This window comes from Glandiceps talaboti, chromosome 4 (genome assembly GCF_964340395.1).
Source record: "Glandiceps talaboti chromosome 4, keGlaTala1.1, whole genome shotgun sequence".
NCBI lineage: Eukaryota > Metazoa > Hemichordata > Enteropneusta > Spengelidae > Glandiceps > Glandiceps talaboti.
In genome coordinates, this window is record NC_135552.1 from 661,702 (window position 1) to 683,947 (window position 22,246).

General features: G+C 37.8%; 1 protein-coding gene across 1 annotated transcript in view; it reads right to left on the reverse strand.

Annotated features, from left to right (window-relative positions):
- Positions 1 to 22,246, reverse strand: part of LOC144434676 (integrin alpha-6-like) — a 207,381-nt gene that overhangs the window by 113,697 nt on the left and 71,438 nt on the right. The window contains exons 12-14 of the mRNA XM_078123182.1: positions 13,375 to 13,532; positions 10,115 to 10,270; positions 3,531 to 3,610 (exon numbers count right to left, since the gene is read on the reverse strand). Coding sequence (XP_077979308.1) covers positions 3,531 to 3,610; positions 10,115 to 10,270; positions 13,375 to 13,532 — 394 coding nt within the window. The remainder of the gene's footprint in view (positions 1 to 3,530; positions 3,611 to 10,114; positions 10,271 to 13,374; positions 13,533 to 22,246) is intronic.

Below are 22,246 nucleotides of genomic sequence, written 5' to 3' on the forward strand. Positions count from 1 at the left end.
GAATGTCCCTAATCTCTGTATGAAGGATAAGTCCCGTTCCTCCTTGTGTGATCGCATTGATTGGATGAACTTGCCCATCATTCGACTGAGAACATTGAGGGAGGGTGGCTATCAGGTGATAGATCGGACTCTGTGGTCCTTAAATCCCTCTTTGGGTTTGACGGGAGTGGTGCGGCGACAACCACAAGCACTCCAGGTTCCCGAGAGATATTACTATCACCTTGAAAAAGGTGGTTTTCTTGAACAGCGGAAGCAGACCTCCCTTCACTGGTATTACTTACTGATGTCGAAGCAGTCTATTATCCGGTTGAAATGTGTTGTGGTGTGACATCTCTAGTCTCGCTAAGCACAGAAAACAAATTTCACTGATGCTCAGTCTACTGACTGTAGTGCTCACACGTATGGTCGGGTTGGCAAGATCTGCAGTCCGAACAAAGATCATGGTCATCTCCCATAACGTCGGGATGTCCACAAGTCCCTGAGCTGTGCTGTAACGACATCGTGGAGTGGAAAAAAAGAAAACAAAACAAGATGGCAGCCTGAAGTATACCAAAGGCCGCCAAACTACACACTGGAAATGAAAACGCCAACAGGCAAAAGACACAGAACACGAGAGGAAAAGGAACAACTTAGCTGGGATCCTTGGATATTCAGCAAAGTGTCCACCACTAATATGGAGGGAAACTCATGTAAATTCGGCACACAAGGATAAATCTATGCAGAGTCCAAGGCTACACACGAAAAATTCATTCATTGCCAAGGTGTACTGAGATTGAATAGTGGCAGTCATGTTACCAACCTAAGGGTGTTGCTCAAGGGACACAGGGAGATGTAGACTGATTTTCTTGGCAAATACAAGGGGAAGCAGGGGGATGCCCAAATGTAAGCTAAAAGATGGGTATTTGTCTGTATAGAAATGCATTTCATCTACAATTCGTCTACTTTTCATCTACATTTCATCTACACTATCTACATTTCAACTACGCTCATCTACATTTAATCTATTCATCTACACTTCGAATACATTTCATCTGTGCTCATCTACACTTCGTATACATTTCATATACATTTCATCTACACTTCGCATACATTTCATCTACACTTTATATACATTTCATCTACACTTCATCTACACTTCGTATACATTTCATCTACATTTCATCTACACTCATCTACACTTCGTATACATTTCATCTGTGCTCATCTACACTTCGTATACATTTCATCTACACTTTGTATACATTTCATCTACACTCATCTACACTTCGTATACATTTCATCTACACTCATCTACACTTCGCATACACTTCATCTACACTTTGTATACATTTCATCTACACTCATCTACACTTCCTATACACTTCATCTACACTTCGTATACATTTCATCTACACTCATCTACACTTCATATACATGTACACTTCATCTACACTTTGTATACATTTCATCTACACTTCGTATACACTTCGTCTACACTCATCTACACATTGTACACATTTCATCTACACTCATTTGTACACATTTCATCTACACTTTGTACACATTTCATCTACTTTTTATCTACATTTCATCTACTTTTTATCTACATTTCATCTACTTTTTATCTACATTTCATCTACGCTCATCTACATTTAATCTACTCATCTACACTTCGTATACATTTCATCTGTGCTCATCTACACTTTATCTACACTCATCTACACTTCGTATACATTTCATCTTCACTTCGTATACATTTCATCTACACTTCATCTACACTTCGTATACACTTCGTATACATTTCATCTACACTTCATCTACACTTCGTATACATTTCATGTACACTTCGTATACACTTCATCTACACTTCGTATACACTTCATCTACACTTCATCTACACTTCGTATACATTTCATCTACACTCATCTACACTTCGTATACACTTCATCTACACTTCGTATACATTTCATCTACATTCATCTACACTTTGTATACACTTCGTATACACTTCATCTACACTTCATCTACACTTCGTATACATTTCATCTACACTCATCTACACTTCGTATACACTTCATCTACACTTCGTATACATTTCATCTACACTCATCTACACTTTGTATACACTTCATCTACACTTCATATACATTTCATCTACACTTCATCCACACTTCATCCACACTTCGTATACATTTCATCTACACTCATTTACACTTCATATACATTTCATCTACACTTCATATACACTTCATCTACACTCATCTACACTTTGTACACATTTCATCTACACTTTGTACACATTTCATCTACACTCATCTACACTTTGTATACACTTCATCTACATTTCATCTACACTTTGTATACATTTCAGGTACGAGAGCTATTTATATATAATAATAATAATAATAATAATAATAAAGGCTATTTGTAGTGCGCCTAATCTTGCTGAGCTCTAGGTGCAGAGGACAGAAGCACAAAGGAAGTAAGTAATGATGACAAAGTGATTTACTGTTTGAAGAGATAAGATTTAAGTGTTGAGTGAAAAGATAATAAGGAGTTGGAGAAATGGAGGCTGGATGGGAGTTTGTTCCATGGGGATGGACTGGTGAAAGAGAATGATCCTTCACCAAAGCATTTTGTGGTTACATGCGGTACTCTAAGACGACGAATATCAGAAGAGGACCTGAGATTTCTTGAGGGGCAATACTGGTGAAGAAGTTCACTAAGGTATTTAGGTCTGGAACCAGTAATCGAATTATAACAGATTGTTGAAAGTTTGTAATGTATGCGAGATGTGATTGGCAGCCAGTGAAGTTGCATCAGGTGGGGTTCTGCAGGATCCGTTCTCTTAGCTTTGCAAACGAGCCTAGCTGCAGCATTCTGTGCTCTTTGTAACTGGTCAATTAAGTACTTAGGACAGCCCAATTGAATCGAGTTGCAATAGTCTAAACGGGAAAGGACAAGTGAACAAGTAAGAGTTTGTGTGGCTTCAAGAGTGAGTAAGTGGCAAATAGAACTGATCCATCTGAGCTGAACATAGATTGTTCTACACACATTATGAATGTACATGTAGTGACATATTTAAATGACAATCGAGTGTAACACCTAGGTTTTTAACATGGTGAACAAACTCTATGTCAGAATTTCCGACACACAAATGAGTAGGGAGAGATTGGATGGATGATTTGGGGGACACAACTATCACTGCTTCAGTTTCACTGTCATTTAGCAGGAGTTTATTGCGAGTCATCCAGGTTTTGACATCTGAAATGCAGTTTTGCACTGACTCAATTACAGGCTGAATTTGATCGATTCGAATGTGTTACTGGATTTGTATATATATGCGCAAAAGTAGATCTACTGTAGATAAAGAGTAGATCTACTCATTTGGTAAGGGATAGCACGTTACCTTTTTGCCAGGTTTGGTGGAAATTGGTTTGGACATGCCAGAGATATGAGGATGCACACACACTGGACAGATGGACACATGGACGGAACCCAACTTATGAGCCCCCTCCTGGCATGCCGGTTGGGGCTAACAATGCACTTACCCTGGAAGATCAAATTTTCCCGTAACCACGAGGTCAGCCTGACATATATTATCATCACCACATTCCTTGACAAAGTCAACCTAAAATGACAAAAGAGGAGTTTACCAATGAGTGTGCTTCAGTCTCTATTGAATAAATACAATAATGGACAATTGTGTCATCATACATGTACATATTAAAACTGTAGTTTTTTATGTGTACAAACTCAATACCAAATTGTGGTACCACAGTATGTGCTTCACGAATAATCAGAAGTAAACTGAATGGCTTCCGTAATGACAAAGCCTTTAGAGTTTTATTCCTGCACCCATTGTTAGAAATCAAAATTCTCAGATATCACAATCACACATGTACATGGCATAATTTGTGAATTAATTATATACCAAACGATATGAATTTTGAAGACTGCATACATATACTTACAATACTGCCTAATTATGCAAATATATCATTCAGATTATGTGGTTCTTTTCAGAGAAGCTAGCAAAAGCTGTTAATTTAAATGAACTATCAAGATCAGTGAGTCTGATCACAAGGTTTCATGTTGAGATAGACACAAAAAAGATCACATGCAAACATCACAGACATAGCCGTTAGGTGGACTCTTTATTTAGTTAATGATATAAACAGGAACTGCATGAAAGAAACAGTTCAGTTGGCTGCTGACCATGGATTTTGTTTGAACTTCATGAAGTAATACCTCATGTCTATTGTAATTTTAGTAGTGTGCCTGCTGTTACTGTTTATATCATTAACTACATAAAGAACATGATGCAACTCATGAAGCAATTCGTCGCATGCGATGAGGCTTGCAACTGCGACGGAGCGCGTACATGATGCAACTAGTTGCATGGTGAGTTGCAAGAGCTAAACTGTTGCACATGCGTAGATATATAAAAGTTACAGGTCATCGAGGTCAATTCTTCTAGCGGCAGGAATTTGGTAAAAATGCTATGAAATTGCTAATATTTACGAATAAAATGACTGAAAACTTGTTGAGGTATCGATAGTAAAACTCTATTCAATTCGAAGTTCGTTTATAGCGATGTTGATCTTTCCGATGTCGCTACTTGCATTCAAGTTGGAAATAAAATGATATTCAACGGAAATCAAGCATTCATAGACATTGTATACTATTTATGTAATCGTGGTGATAAATCGAAATTATATAAAAAATACTTGCTGAAATACAATATTTATACTAAAAACATGGCGGCTGTAACATTGAACGTCATTTGACACGTAGGTATATGTCAAAGGTTATTACTTGTGACGCGACGAAGTAGTTACACGGTGCAACTCACGAAGCAACTTGAGAAGCAATTTGCGATGCGTCGCAAGGAAACCGACATGTCGGTTTCCTTGCGACGCACCTTGCGACGTCGCAAGACCCTGCGACGATGCAATTCGTCGCATGCGACGAATTGCATGGTGTGTTGCTAGTCGAGTAGCATCGTGTAACCGGGCCTTTATGATCAGGCTTATTGATCTTGATATTTCCTTAGTAGCTTGGGTAGCTTCTCCCAAAAGAGCTATCAGCTATATAGAGCTCATGCAAATAACTACTTGCAATTAAAAAGTAATTGATGTCATGTAAAAGTACATGTATAGTAACCACAGATGATTGTGCAATGTCATACAAACTCAATATTAAACAAACTTTGTTTGTTTTGACCAAAACTCTCTCCCCCTCCACCTACAGGGTTCATACACTTACGAGTAAAATAAAATTGCAGGGCTTTCCAGGGGTTTTTCATCAGTTTTCCAGGGATATCAAATGAACTATCGAGATAAGGTCTATCGACCCATATCAGTTTGCATACCGTTCCAATCACTCTGTAGATGCTGTCTCAGTTGCACTTCATTCAGTATTAACTCATCTAGATAAACGTAATTCATATGCTTGAATACTCTTTGTTGATTTCAGCTCTGCGTTTAACACTATTATTCCATCCAAGTTAGTCATAAAACTTTCTGACCTTGGAATTAGCCATTCCATGTGTAGGTGGATCTTATGTTTTCTCTATGATAGGCCACAGATTGTTAAAATTAATAGCAATGTATCTTCTACATTAGTTCTTAATACAGGAGCTCCTCAGGGTTGTGTCCTAAGTCCTTTACTGTACTCCCTTTTCACCTATGACTGTACTCCCTTGTATGATGAAAAGTACTTGTAAAGTTTGCCAAGGACACCACAGCCATAGGTTTAATTACTGATAATGATGAGTCTATGTATAGGAGTGAAATTGCAAATTTGGCAAACTGGTGCAGTGTCAACAATCTTGAAGTGAATATGAACAAAACCAAAGAAGTAATCATCAATTTTAGGGAGGGCAATATGACTCGTGCTCCGATTAACATCAATGATAGGACAGTTGAAATTGTTCTATATTTAAGTTTCTAGGCATTGAACTTTCCAATCGTTTGTCTTGGCAAACTAATACTAATTACCTGGTAAACAAGTCATTGAGAATGACATATTCCCCGCTATAATTGGGTTTTAAGGAATTATCACTACTCTGATCACGCAACAACATTTGTGAACCTTTAACAAACAGACTTAGATATGTTGTGTGTGCTTGTTGGACATGGAATATGCCTCCAACAATAAAGGATTGGTTGGGTATGGGGGATCATATCACGATGAAAATGGAGTCTGAGTTATGGCTTTGGACATGGAAAATTCACAAACAAAATGGCTGCCAGGCAGCCATATTGGATCGTATCACGATGAAAATGGATATGCACATGTATGTCATAGAACACTGTCCTAATACCAACTTTAAATGAGATCTGTTCAAGCATGTCTGAGTTATGGCTTTGGACATGAAAATTCACAAACAAAATGGCTGCCAGGCAGCCATATTGGATCGTATCACAACGAAAATGGATACGCACATGTATGTCATAGAACAATGTCCTAATACCAACTTTGAATGAGATCTGTTTAAGCATGTCTGAGTTATGGCTTTGGACATGAAAATTCACAAACAAAATGGCTGGCAGGCAGCCATATAGGATCGTATCACGATGAAAATGGATATACACATGTATGTCATAGAACACTGTCCTAATACCAACTTTGAATGAGATCTGTTCAAGCATGTCTGAGTTATGGCTTTGGACATGAAAATTCACAAACAAAATGGCTACCAGGCAGCCATATTGGATCGTATCACAATGAAAATGGATATGCACATGTATGTCATAGAACACTGTCCTAATACCAACTTTGAATGAGATCTGTTCAAGCATGTCTGAGTTATGGCTTTGGACATGAAAATTCACAAACAAAATGGCTGCCAGGCGGCCATATTGGATCGTATCACGATGAAAATGGATATACACATGTATGTCATAGAACACTGTCCTAATACCAACTTTGAATGAGATCTGTTTAAGCATGTCTGAGTTATGGCTTTGGACATGAAAATTCACAAACAAAATGGCTGGCAGGCAGCCATATAGGATCGTATCACGATGAAAATGGATATACACATGTATGTCATAGAACACTGTCCTAATACCAACTTTGAATGAGATCTGTTCAAGCATGTCTGAGTTATGGCTTTGGACATGAAAATTCACAAACAAAATGGCTACCAGGCAGCCATATTGGATCGTATCACAATGAAAATGGATATGCACATGTGTGTCATAGAACACTGTCCTAATACCAACTTTGAATGAGATCTGTTCAAGCATGTCTGAGTTATGGCTTTGGACATGAAAATTCACAAACAAAATGGCTGCTAGGCGGCCATATTGGATCGTATCATGACAACAATGAATATGCACATGTATGTCATAGAACACTGTCCTATTGCCAACTTTGAATGAGATCTGTTAAAGTATGTCTGAGTTATGGCTCTAGACAGGGAAAATTCGCAAACAAAATGGTTGCTAGGCGGCCATATTGGATCGTATCATAAAACAAATTGACGTACATATGTATGCTAAAGTATGTTGCCCCTGTACCAAGTTTGAAAAAATCGGTCCAGGCATCTCCAAGAAACAGCTGCGGACGGGCGGACGGACGGACGGACAGACAGAACCGAATCCATAAGTCCCCATCCCGGACTTCGTCCGGCGGGGGACTAATTATATCATGGAACAATTGCTTGACTGTCTGGGTTAGCAAGAATATTGATTCACCAGCTTGGCAAAGACTTTGAAAATAGTTTCACCATTTCACATTTTGGAGTATTCTGAATTATATAAATGGGTAGATAGAGCACGGACAGAAATGTCAACCAATCGCGCTCATTTTCCAGGGCTTCCAGGGTAGGGAGTATTTTTCCAGGGTGTTCTGGGGAGGGTTTGAAATTCTAGGGTTTTCCAGGGTTTCCAGGACCGTGTGAACCCTGACCTATAACGAATATTCACAAGTGTGCCATTGACACATTCATATATGATATCAACCATGATGAAAATTGTAGCAGTCACACCACTTTGATCGATGAAATGTAAAAACATAGAAAACAAATTTAAATACTAGTATGCATTTGCAAGCAAAAGCATAGTTCCAGGGCACAGTAAAGTAAGAACAAGCATGAAGGCTCTGTCTGAGTTAGCATCTAAGAAAAATAAGGAAAAGTCATTGAGGACTCTTATACAAAATGTACCTCCGTCAGAGAGAAACATACTACATGCAACACCATGTACCAACAACAAGCTCTGGAACTTGAAAGTTGAAGCGAAATAGAAACTCTAACACCCAGTATGTGTTACATCAAACTCAGTTCAATACACATAGTAAAAACATGATTTTTATTCGACAGTTTTGTACAAATAAACATGTCTTCTGTCAAATTAGTTAGTTTTTGGTAGTCGTGTCTTTGCTGACACGACTTACGTGCCACTGTCCACATATACATGTACGTATCTCGGCCTCTCTGTAAATTGCTGTTGACATTCATTTCACTCAGAATAACACGATAAAAACGTCTTGAATTGTTCACGATAGTTTAAATAATATTGATGTTGACAGACGTCATTGACAAACAAATTTGTCACGAGACACGATTGGTATATCGCTACCACGTAGTAGTCAAGTACGCTCGACTTTGGAGCAAGTCACTGTACCTGAAGGTCGGCCCGATCGGCCGGGGAGGAGTAAGCTTACACGTGGAAGCACATGTCGTGTGATTGTATGTTGGCGAGTCTATGCTGATTGTTTTTGGTAAATACAGATGGATTTCGTAAATAGGACAAGTTTAATATTCATCATCAAAGAGCTTTAGCCGTTCATACTTTCAAGGGGTGTTGATAGAAAATCATTGAATGATCTTGAACACAACAAATCGCGTACTTGTACAGTGCAAGGTCACCGGAAGTACCGTACTTTCCGTACATGTAGTTTTGACTTGCACTTGTGAATTTAGTTTGCAGTCAATTTACCTAATACTGTTAAAAACTGAGTAATGTGTCCCACATAATGAAATATTTTGCCATCCGTTAAAAACAATTTTCGCATTTTCAAATTTGAGTTACGATCAAAGCAACCAAAATATGAATCATTGAAATTTGAATGCGTAAACACGTAACCTTTGGACTCAGCATTTAAACACGTCCCCTCAACTCAACTTTTAGTACAGTACCACCTCCAACACGATATTGTCAGCTATCAAAAGTTTTTAGCTTACGCAAGTAGCGACGGAGGGGGTCCCACACGGCTAGCGCTTGCAACAATGCATGCTGGAAAACCCGCAAGAAAACTGCGTGAGGACCCCCTACAGAGTTGTAAACCGGAAGTGGATAGAAAGTGAGAAACCTCAGTAAATCACAAGTTCCAGGTCGCCCTTAGAACTAATTAATGGAAACCCAGCACTGTATATCACATTGGCAGTAAATTATATCAACTTATCAATGCCTCAATAATAAATGCAGAATCTGTTATCGTTGAAGGCTTGAAAGTCTCCTACATTTGGTTAGAAGTGTGAAAATGAAGTTCAAAAATAGCACTGACACAGATCACTCCAACCTAAAGGAACGGAGTTCATTTAATGACCTTGTGTGACATTGTGCGATCATCCCTAATACAAACCTGGCATTGTATATCACATTAGCAGTAAATTTTAATCAACTTATCAACATCTCAGTAGTAAATACAAACCTAGTATTGTTGTTGAGGATGTTCCATTTTCTTTATTTGGTTAGAAGTGCAAAAAAGAAGCTCAGCAATGGCATTGGTGCCAGACCCCCTGCCCCCTAAAGGAACTGAGGTCATTTATTGAGCTTGCCCGACAATGTGCAGTCATCCATTCATTCAGTTGTGCTATACATCAGGGGTCACTGTAATTTTGTAATAGAGGTGAACTCATAATCATATTAACCCATTTAGCATCTAAACTTGCTGCTGAATGTCACATTAAGTCTTAGTTCAAATAAAAAGATTGTCCATTTCCTCGAAAACTGTATTTCAAAAGGACCTCCAACAAGCTTTCATTTCTCAGAGTTTTGAGAGGAGTGAAGAAATTGTTCCTGGGTGCATTCTTTGTGATGGCATTTCATACTTGAAATGTACCTTTAGATGCAAGTGCTGAGCAGGGGCTTGAATAAAATACAACTGTATATTAATTTACCTGGATTGCTTGTTTCAGTGTTGAGGTCATATTAAGTACTGGAAATGTGGACAAGGAGGGGACTGCATCGCCTTCATTGGGAAGAGTAGGAGTGGTTTCTGGTAGCCTGTATGACAATGTAATGTCAATAGGACGTAGGATATCTTTAATATCATGCTGAAATAACAAATCATAATACAATCTTCGTAAATTGTCCATAACATTGTGTATGTGTAACTTTTCAGAATGATCTATACATTGAATACACACAAACACATGCACAGACACATGCATTTTACAATATTATACTTGAGTCTAATCCAAATTTTTAAAACTTTTATGAGACTGAGAAATGGAACTTTATAATGATCAATATGCCTAGAGCAACTTGTACATTTATTCACAAAGTTTACACCAGAAAGTGTGATCATCTTTATATAACAATGTAGTATGTTACTTTTCTTTACTTGTTATGACTGTCCTCTTTGCACCCCTTTTTTAAGTGCTTATACGAGTAATTCAGTTTTGTAGTGACTAATAAGCCCGGTGGGCTGGGTGATGTGTTTGCTTTCTGATATTGTTATTGGCAATTTGTAAAATGTATATCACATGTCACTATAATAAACAACCTTTACTACTTACATGCATGCATGCACACCCACCCACCCACACACACACACACACCCACCCACCCACACACACACACACCCACCCACCCACACACACACACCCACCCCCACCCACCCCCACCCACCCACACACCCACCCACCCACACACACCGTGTCATACAGACAGAGACAGACACAAGATTGAATCAACTGAAGTACAGGTATCAACAGCTTTTCTTGTTATATCATATTGTCCATCAATCTATCAGGAAAGGAATGTAGGAAATCAGAGTTGAATGATATCTGTCTTCTTGCTTCAGCTTCCTAGTTGAGTTTTGCTAAAAAACACTTTGACAGTTTTTGTGGTAATTGTGCCTTTCTTTACCCTTCACAAACAGTACCTTATTTTATATAAATGGGAAATTTTATAGAACTAGTATGCATTTGCAAGCAAAAGTATAGTTCCAGAGGTGCCGTATGGCTGCAAGTTTAGGGTTGTCGAAATTCATTTACAGAGGTCATGTTTGTGTGGAGATAAAAGTAAGATATATTTATCTAAGGGCTGGGACACATTTGGTATATCAAAGGATTATGGTAGCTGTCACATGAAGTTGTAAATGAAAAAGCTCACTTTTCTTGTTTAGTCAACTTAAAACACTAATCTTTGCACATCAATTTTTTTCTTCAAAAAGTATCCCCAATGGCGTTGTAGCTCAACTGTACAGTTTTTAACAATATTAACTCACACGCTGATCCATGCTAGGTTTTGGTGTTCATTTGCTGAATGATTATGTAGTTGCCTATCCAACCCTGTTGTTATCTTTGCAATATACGTGATCATATGGCCGTTGCTATGGATGTGGTCATCTTGTTAGGCATATTTGCATATATTTATTGAATATTTGTTCACTTTTCTATGAATCCCTGATGTTATCTTTGCAATATACATGATCATTTGGCTGTTGCTATGGGCGTAGTCTTGTTGCTAGGTATATTTGCAAACACTTTTTGAATGTTTGTTCACTTGTCTAAGAATCCCTGTTGTTATCTTTGTGAAATACACCACCGTTTGGCTCTTACCACGGGTGTGGTTGCTAGGGCTAATCTTACCAAATTTCAGTCTCATTGACCAAGTACTTTTTGAGATACAAGTTTTTGACCAAATTCACATGCTTACACCTAATTTGCATATCAAGGATGAGACCATCATATGCTTAATATTTCTTCATCTATACACCCCTAGATGTATCCCCATTAAATTTCAGCCTAGTCTGCTGAGTAGTTTTGGAATTAAAGATTGTTAACCAAAAAGACACATTTTTAGACCTAATTTGCATATCACCGATGGGATCATCATGTCATAAACAATTGATAAGTACACAGACGTCGACTGATTGGATGAATTCTTGTGATACATGAGACTAAATCACTTGCTATACCTTACTGTTGGAGACTCCAATATTTAGGGATAGTTTGTGACATTTTTACCCACCATTTTTGAAAAACATGTCTATTTATCATCGTGCAATGTAATGTCAAACTGCTAACTAATAATGTTTTCTGAGTAAAATCGGACACGACGTCCACACTTAAGCAAAAGGTATTTGAATCTGCTATAATTTTTTGACGACGTAGAAAAATACCAGTTGAAGTCTGCAGAATAGTGTTTGACATCACACAGTGCATACATACCATTGTGCCATGTGATGATGTGTTTCCCTTCCACTGTCTGTGATCACTTGAATTACATGGCAAATGTGATGCTATAGACTTTTGACTTGTATTCTTCAACGTCATCAAAAAAGTATAACAGACTTGTATACCTTTTGATAAAGTGGGGATGCTGTGTCCGATCATTGGTTTTTTGTTCAAATTTACTTTGACAACACTGTTAGTTAATAGTTGGCCATCGTATATCGCGGCATTCAACCAGGGCAACTGCATATCACAAAATCTCTAAGATTTTGAAGTCCTCCATAGGAAAATATAGCACATGTAAGTCTCACATATCACGGGATTTCAGCCAGATGTGACACCATGTAGGTATAAACATGTCCCTAGTGTATGCAAAGTTTCTAATGATTTTTAAGTCTACTCGTCTCTGGACATTTAGTTTGAAATAATTGTAGCTTTCCTGACAAAACTAATCATATATATTATTTCAAATAATTTGAAATAATTTTAGCTTTTAATACCTGACAAAACTAATCACAATTGTTATGCAAATCATATGAATAACTTATGTAGATGAGCTGCTCTGCTATCAGAACAATCCGTGGGGAACACTGATAGTGATCTGATGACATGTATCAATGTCAAAGTATAAGTAGTTACCACAAACATATATGTATGTACTGATGTAAAAGCTTTATTTACAGGGAGTCCTGTGGTTGCAATAAACAAAACATTGAACAAAACTTTTGTTGTAGTAGTATTTATTTTGAATCAATTTTTGAATGCTCATGGCAAAGAATGAATTGATAAACTAGTATGAAATAATTATCAAACAAAATTTTCAAACAGTAGCCAAAATAGCTAATGGTTTTCAAAACCTACTGCTAACACTGTCTATACCCTCACTCTAACATACTGACAATATGTAAGGTAAGTACTATATAATTATTGATTCTAGCAACAAACTAGTATTATCACACATGAAAACAGAAACTTACTTGCACAAACAATTTGACAAGATCACACTTCTCAGCTGATGGTTTATTCAGTTTTTTTGTATTCGTATACATGGACTCATGGCCATCTGAGAAAAACACTCGTGATTTCTTACGAATTGCACGCCTGACTTTCTCTACTTCCAGGGTATATTCAACATCTGCAATAAATAACATCAGACGAATAAGAAGTGATAACAGAGGCTTAGTGTCATTAATTGTGATAAGTTTTCTCACTATGATTTGAGCAAGTGGAGATCATATTTACTGTATACTAGTACCATAATAATCCCATCAGTTTGACTGCTTTTTTAAATCGACCACCCACAGAGTCTTAGAAATGTAATCATTTTTCTAATCCTTGCATTTTGACCACAACAAAATTAATGTATTTTTTTAAAAATATTTTCATTAGGACCACCACATATTACTATGGATTGGGGAGGTTTATTTTTACGAATCCTTCCTAAATAAAAATGAAGGAACTAGAAAATGATTGGCAAAGAAGAAAACCACTAAGACTGTAAATGTTTACATCCACACACAATCAAATGCAAACCATCATTAAGCTCTATAAACATCAGTGAAAATCAAGATGTTTTAACCTCACATACATTGTAGTCCTTATACACACATACAGACACACCGATTATGACTGGTAAATGGTAGTTCTCTTTTTGGAAAATTTGGTGGCCCTGAAAAGGCTGTTTAGATAGTACCATAGCCTATAGGGCTGACTGGATATTCTCACATATTTACATCTGATATTATTGTAGGGACACCAAAGACTCTATGAAATGTTGCGACATTCAAAAATTTGAATGTTGTCATTTTCAAACCTGGTTAATGTTGTTTGGCCTCATATGGTTGTTTTTGATATCACTACTCTGTTCAAGCATGTCTGAGTTATGGCTTTGGACATGAAAACTGCACCAACAAAATCGCTGCCAGGTAGCCATATCGGATTGTATCACGACGATGGATATGCACATGTATGTCATAGAACACTGTGCTAATACCAACGTTGAATGAGATCTGTTCAAGCATGTCTGAGTTATGGCTTTGGACATGGAAAATTAGCAAACAACAGTGACAGTGAAGGGTGTACAGTGGGCTGGCAGCAGAACCAATGTACTTGTGACAGTGAAGGGTGTACAGTGGGCTGGTGGCAGAATAATGTACTGTGGTGGATGTGGAAACAGTTTGAACCAGATTTAAATTGAATGCCTTCCGTAAGGATTTATGCAAGAAATTTAGCTCTATATCTGTTGCGAAAAGATGATTGTCGGTCAGAAGTGAAAGGAGTTTCATTTCTTTTTCCAATAAACATTTTCAAAGGTGTAAAACTTTTTCAGCTTCGGAATCCTGGAATGCATTGACAGCAGACACTCTCCGTAATGCATGGCACAAACTCAAGTTGAGCATCCCTTATGAAGCAGTTACAGAACCGATCGTAACAACTAGTGGTGAAACAGTATCAGATGACGTCGACAACAAAAACATGCTGGTGTGATTGACCAGATCGCTCCCACTGACAGACAGGAAATTTCGTATTGGCTTATACTACGAATGAAGCAGACCATGGATACCAAACTTTTGATGATGAAGAGATATTACACGATGCTAAGATTGACACTGACATTGATAGTGAAACTGAAGATAAAGAAAACGATGTCCCGTGTGAACCGGTATCATCGCACGGCGAAGCGGCAGCTATGTTTTCTCTGTGTTTGTTATGGCTAGAGTAGCAGCCTGACTGTGAACCTACCCAGTTGTTTACTCCGTAGTTTACACAGAAAAGCAACAGACAGCCGTGCAATGAAACAGAAACCCCTTACTTCGTTTTTCTGAACTTTATTTTTTTCTCATTGAGTGGCTAAATTGCGGACACATCGTTTGTACACATTGATACAATTTGATTACATTTACATGTCAGTGAACACTATTTATAGAGGCAACAATGACAACAGTGCGTTCTTATCAGCTGTCCACCATGTCGTCGTCTTTCTTGTAAATACGTTTTTTTATTTCTTCTACACATATTCAATTCACAATGTCGTTTTCCTATTATATTCAACTCTTTGTTTAGTTTTAGTATTAAATAAATACAGTTCATTAAAAAGTTTTCTATGTAGTACGGTACATTTCATTTGTCTGAGAGTGCATGTAACGTGTGTAAGTGTGATATGCAGCATACGTGTACGTTCATTCTGTATGAGTGCGACCTTTTGACCCTGCCCCGTCCCATCTCGATGCAGATCGCATATCCAACTGATCGCATATCCGAACTAAATACATGTCTCCGTAAGCGTTCAGATAATCGATGTTTTACTGTACTTCCTAAACTTCTAATTGAAAATCTAAAAAGACACGATTTCTCTTCATTCATCTGCACATCAGTGTGTGAAATTTGAAAATGGTAAGTCCATATTTGACGAAATTGAAACGATGATAAATATTTCACCTGTTTGTGAACTCCGTGCTCATTGTAATCCTATTTTAAGGCCAAGAAAAAAAAATTGTTTTCTGGTGAGTTTGAATCACTTAAATACCCTGCCTCGCTCTTCTTTTTTCTTGTGTTTGTGCAGCCATTGCAGAGTGCAGATCCAAGGGAAACAAAATAAGGTTGGCATGAAACCCCTGAAAACAGAGTCTTTCTCAGTAGTGTAGAGTTAGTAGAGCATGAGTTTAAAGTTGGCGTCAGATTCAGATTCGGATCTGAGGGCATCTGACTGCCTCGGTCTTCTTTTTTCTCGTGTTTGTGCAGCCAATGCAGAGTGCAGAACCAAGGGAAACACAAAATAAGGTTGGCATGAAACCCCTGAAAACAGAGTCTTTCTCAGTAGTGTAGAGCACGAGTATAAAGTTGGCATCAGATTCAGATTCGGATCTGAGGCCATCTGATGCTCAATATAACGTTCAAAAGATAACGCTACCTGAATCTGAATCTGATGCCAACTTAATACTCGTTCGATCGATTAATTACCCAAATTGGTCATTAATAGTCATCGGATTATTACCAAAACCTAATCAGTTCTGGCCATTACCCTAAGGAACATGTCTATGAAATTTCATTTGAATTGATGCAGCCATTTTTACAAGGTTTTGTACTTCTTTATATTTTTAAAATCAATTTGGAACCAAGTCATACCAATGTAACAGGTTTAACTTTCTTGGTTGCCTTATTGTAATATTCTAAACGCAAGCTACATTCAGTTTATATGGGTAGGTGATGAAACTGCTGTCTTACAACATATTACATAATCAAGTCATAAACCACAGACAATTAAGACAGACAGACAGGTAATGACTATTGTTCGAGGTGTTAATCTGGGGATTAACAGCTCGATCCTTGCCTCAGATACACTACAAGGGTCTCTAGCACTTTCAATGTTACACCGAAAGCTACCGAAGTCCCTGTTCGGGTACTATCGGTGTTTTGATGTTTAAACAGCACCACGTCATTGGTAAGGGTTAAAGGTCCGATAGCGTTATTTTGAACCGGAAGCCGACAATTTCTGAGGAAACAGCTTGAAAATCGAGCGAGATTTAGCTGAGTTATTGCCTTGTATAACTTGCTTGTTTGGGACGGTCAAAATTATGAATATACAAGTCATTGAGAACATGGAAGTATAACCCACAGGAAGAACAACTGAGTTAATCCCTTTAAAAATCCTTTGTTTTAGACCGAGTTAATCCCTTTATATCCATTGTGTGAAATCCCTCTGATCTTAGGTTGAATGTCGCGCTGGCAGTGGGTGACGTTGGTTACCAGGGAGTGGCTTTTTCATGTGAGCGTTGCTAAGCCGTCTCTGTTACGGGCAAAGGTCACTGCATAAACGCATAACATTTCATTGAAAAGATAGCGTCTTCCTGAGGTAAACGGTGTTTGTTGTAACGCGATCGAGTAAGATTGAGGGAAGTTACACCAATTTCTAGTTTGCGCACTCGTTTTTGTGAATATTTATCAACTCTCGATTTCAATATGTGCAACAAATCAGAACAAAAACTGTCTTTGAAGAAAATGAAACACAGATTACATGCTTTATAACGGTATTTTTGTCTATATGTTGCGGTTTGTTGCGGAGTGTGCATACGAAGACGCGAGTTGAAAAATTTGATTTCTTGACGTCACCACGTACACTCATATCCCTTTTTTGTCATTTGCTTATATACAAATGCGCTGTATGTTGCACTGGGAAGCATTTTCCTTACTTTTTTAGGTGGTTTTGGTGTCAGTAAGACTATTATTTGACTGCTGTGGTGGTTGCTAAACTTGTTGAATACAATGCGACTCTTCATTTCCCATACTTTCTACCCACAGGCATCTGTTTCCCGTGTTATGTCTCAGAGTATTTCTATCAGAATACAATAAAATGTCAATAATATCGTTAATGTTGACGTATTTAGCCAACTATATATGAAAGGGGTAAAATTACACTTGTTTCTGTGATCGCGCAGGTTCACTCAACACGAAAGAAGACAAAGGTATGAAATGCAGCCACCATTACCGTACATAAAAATGAACTTTCAACCGGCCGTTGTACTGGGCAAACATTTCAAAGATTTCACCTTCCTAGTTCCCAAATGTAATAATCTTCCGATAAATCGCGTCGTTGTTACAATCGGACCATGCCTACCAAAGATATCAACCGATTTCAGACGCCATGTAGGGGAATTGGAGCAGATAAATTTTTTCTAACTACCTATTTTGCATACTGTTCAAGCCCATTATGTAACAGCAGCACATGTTACAGCGGATAGCGGCTCTCCATTTACTATGTAAACATCGATATCCAATCATGTTCTCAGAAGGTAGTTAATAACAAGCGACCTATCGGTCAGAATAGCTCCGCTGTTTTTTTTTTAATTTTATTTTTTATTTTGGTGACATGTAGAAGTGGTTCAGTTCTTCAGCTCTTTACTATGTAGTTTTGTTTTAGCGATGCAATAAAGTGGTTAGTGGTTTCATATGATGTCTCACTATAAAACACATTTTACACAGAAGTTGGTAATGTATTGTACTTTAATACCATAGTCACCATTTTATAACAAAAATTTACTGTTATGAAAAATTGCACAAAATCTCAGAAAAAAAATGACTGGGAAATGCACAACAACAACAACAACAAAATTTTCTAACAAATTTACCAAGTCAACAACATTCAACTTGTACTAGTTGTAGTAGATATATATATAGGGAAGAAATGTATTAATCGCCATCTTAGTTTCCGTACGGCGACAATCCCCAAGTACCCGAAAGAGAGTCATTCTCAGCCAATAGGGTTTGATACTGGAGTAAAAAAGTCACTATCCCACAGGACTAGTAAAATTGATAACGTAGTAGACCTGCAAAAAAATTGGTGGTCCTATCTTTAAGTGCTTTCGCTTGTTCACTTAGGCTCTTCATCTCTCTTAGTTTTTGCTCTACTTCTAATTCACTTTTCCAAACCCCATATTTATTTCAAACCGTGTGTTGTAATTGAACTGTCTATTTCTTTGTAGTTGTTTGTGCATCATCAACTCCTTACTGTAATTTTATTCTCTTTTTATGTTTTGGAACTTCTTCTCTTTTTTTGTTGCTTTCTGTGAGTAGTTTGTCTTAATTGGAGGGGGGGGGGAGTAATAAGATGTTATGTGGTCTTATTTCTAGCTTAAATACTACATAACATTTCTGGTACACATTGATCTAACTATTGCATTTTTAAAAGACAAAAAATTACCTTCCCATGGAGCAAGTCTTTATAGTGTTCTCATTAGTGCATATTAGAATGTATTTACAACATAAAAATAAATAAATTTGAAGGTTACCAGCAGTTACAGCAAAATTTTGTTACTAATTACATGTACAAGTCACCTCGTCTATTTTCGTGTCTATGTACTTCCGGGTTGACATAAACGTTAAACGTGATTCAGTCGGCCCTATAATTACTAAGAAATGACAAAACCGTTCGCAAAATAAAGTTCAGGATTTTAATTTTTCAAACTGAATATCAATATCCACTACACATTCAATAACTGGTTTCGCGTATTTAGAAATGTGCCCCAAAACATGAACACGGAACACGGAATCGTGTCAGCAGCCCCGTCTACACGGCACTAAAAATCCTACCTGAGGATGGGGCTAGTGTTACTAAGTTAGCAGTTTCATTGTAGGCTGTAAGTTGTACCGGTAAAAAAACCGATCATCACATCATGTAGGAAGTACAAAAACATAGAACACGTTGTTTTCTTGCTGAATAAACTCACTGAAATAACAACACGGTCAAATTGCGTCTTCGATTTTGACAGCCACCATTGTTATGATTGAGCTTCACTTAGTTCCGTTGAACATGGCCGGGCGAACATCCAATTTGTACAGCGTTTTTACAAAGGGAGCTCGTCAATTACCTACCGAATAATTAACTCAGAAACGTAGTTTAAATACTAACTGATCTAAAAATTACTGTTCAGAAAGACTACGCATCCGTACGTACATAAATACGAATTCATGCGACAAAGATTTCAACTTTACTACTTGTTACAGTGTAGAGGCCAGCCTTACCCTTATTATACACATATCATCGTACAACTAATTTTATTGGCTATAATATTAGCTACATTTGAAAGGTCTCACTTGATTGGCTCATCCTTCGCTATTCCCGTTTTCAAGAGACACCCCGCCAGAATAAAGTGCCACGTAGTACAGCAATGGCGCGAGATCGCCTGTTCGGCGACTTTCCCACCGGGTGTGCTTTTCGAAAACTACACAACACATGCTTTTATGACACGGAATCATAGAAAATCTACCCCGTTTCCAATCTAATCGTAATTTTATCGCGAATAGACAACCAGAGTTGGTCAAAATAGCAAATTAAAAATCAAATGAATTTTACTATGACCGTGAATTCATCATATAGCCGGTGGTTTGAATTCTGAGCTCCCTAATATACCTATCGAAAAGTCACTATCCCGTCGGACTACCTGCAATGGACATTAATAGTAACCTTTACTGGTCCTTACAGAAAGTTACTTGACTCGCGGGATAGCGGACCAGCGTGTACGTGTATGTCGAACCCTTGCCATACGTTACAGCATAGACCCTCCTGGTTACAGTGGTTACACTCGTTCATGTTCGATTAAGTGATGAAGTGATCTTTTTTTAAATTTCTTTTCATCACAACAACAAAATCTGCGCGATCAAAAGTGTTGTAAACTAAACCAGAAAGAATTATCGGGCTGGCTAAACTTCCCGATGAACTGGAGTAAGGTCCAAGTCCAAGTAAGCCCCGATAGTACGTGAGAAAATCGTCTCAAACTAGCGATACAACTTTCAAAATATAACTTGACATGTTAGAGTTATACAATTCAAGACGGGTTTTCACTCGAAAACAACAATTCTGTGAATAATGACACTGAACGCAGCGATTTCTCTGACGATGTTACCACTGCACTGTAACGTATGGCTGACAACGACTTGCTTCTGGGTTAGTCCCTCCTGCATCCGGGTACTTGGGATTGTCGCCGTACGGAACTACCACATCGGTAATTTTGACGCTGTAATTTTGCCACCAATATTGATCGTACAAAAACAAATCTCCATAAATGAACCACAAAGTACTTTCCCTTTCAAAATGTGGTAATTTTAGAAAGAGTATTATCGTTTTTATTGACGACTGACTCTGTCAAAAATCGTTTGATACACTTCAGTTCAGGCATGGAAGACTTCTCACAATGATAATGAGGTGCATATACTGGAATGAACCATTCTGTAGGAGGGGTGGAGAATTGGATTTGAAGTTTACAAACAAACCTTTTTCGAACAAATATTTGTCATTTGGGCGCACAATGCGTAGAATTAAGACTATAGCATATATTACATTGCTTGTTTGACGTCAATAGTGTCTTTTGAAAAGTTGCACTTTACCTAAAGTCTCGCGGACTGATTTCCAATATGGCGTCGGTCATAATGCTCATTAACATATTCATTTTTTTTTCAAATTTCAAAAAAAAAATCATAAAAAATAGAAGAGAAGACGTGCTGACTTGAAATTAACAAATCTAAGTAAGCTACCCCCTGTGCATCAACACACCAGATATCAAAGCAATCTGACTTGAAGTTTATGAGGAGTTGATGAAAATGTCATTTTTGGAAAAAAAATCATAAAAAATTGAAAATGGCACAGATCAACTTGGCATGAACAAATCTGAATAGCCTCCCCCCACGGAACATGCACACCAAATATCGAAGAATTCCGACTGTCACTTTCGGAGTAGAAAGTGAAAATATAAAAGTTTGACGGACACCTATGATTCACTCTACTCTCTATACCTCAATACCCACCTATACCTAAAGCTACGCTTTCAGCTTTCGCTGACAGCGGAGCTAAAAAAATTATCTGCTCTAATTCCCCATGTAATTGTATTCTGATAGAAATATTCTGAGACATAACTCGGGAAACAAATGCCTGTGTTTCTACCTCAGACTTACGTGTGGCGAGTATCCACGACAACACCCAAACTACGTCATTAATATGCTAAGCTCGTTCCGGACACCCGGAAGTTGTTCACACATCGCTAGGAAAGCCAGCTTATCAACCTTAAAGTAAGCACTTACTGATTGCAGTGCAAACAGCAGCATTCAACGTATGGTGTTTGATCCCTGCCAAGTTGTTCTTCCTGTGGGTTATACTTCCATGTTGAGAATGACATAGTCCCTGCTATGATTGGGTTTTAAGGAACTGGCAGTTTATGTTGTCATTTTCTTGATATCACTACTCTGATCACGCAACAACACTTGTGAACCTAAATCAAACAGACTTAGATATGTTGTGTCTGCTCGTTGGACATGGGAAATGCCCACTCTTCAAAATGACGTGATGGAATAAACCATTCA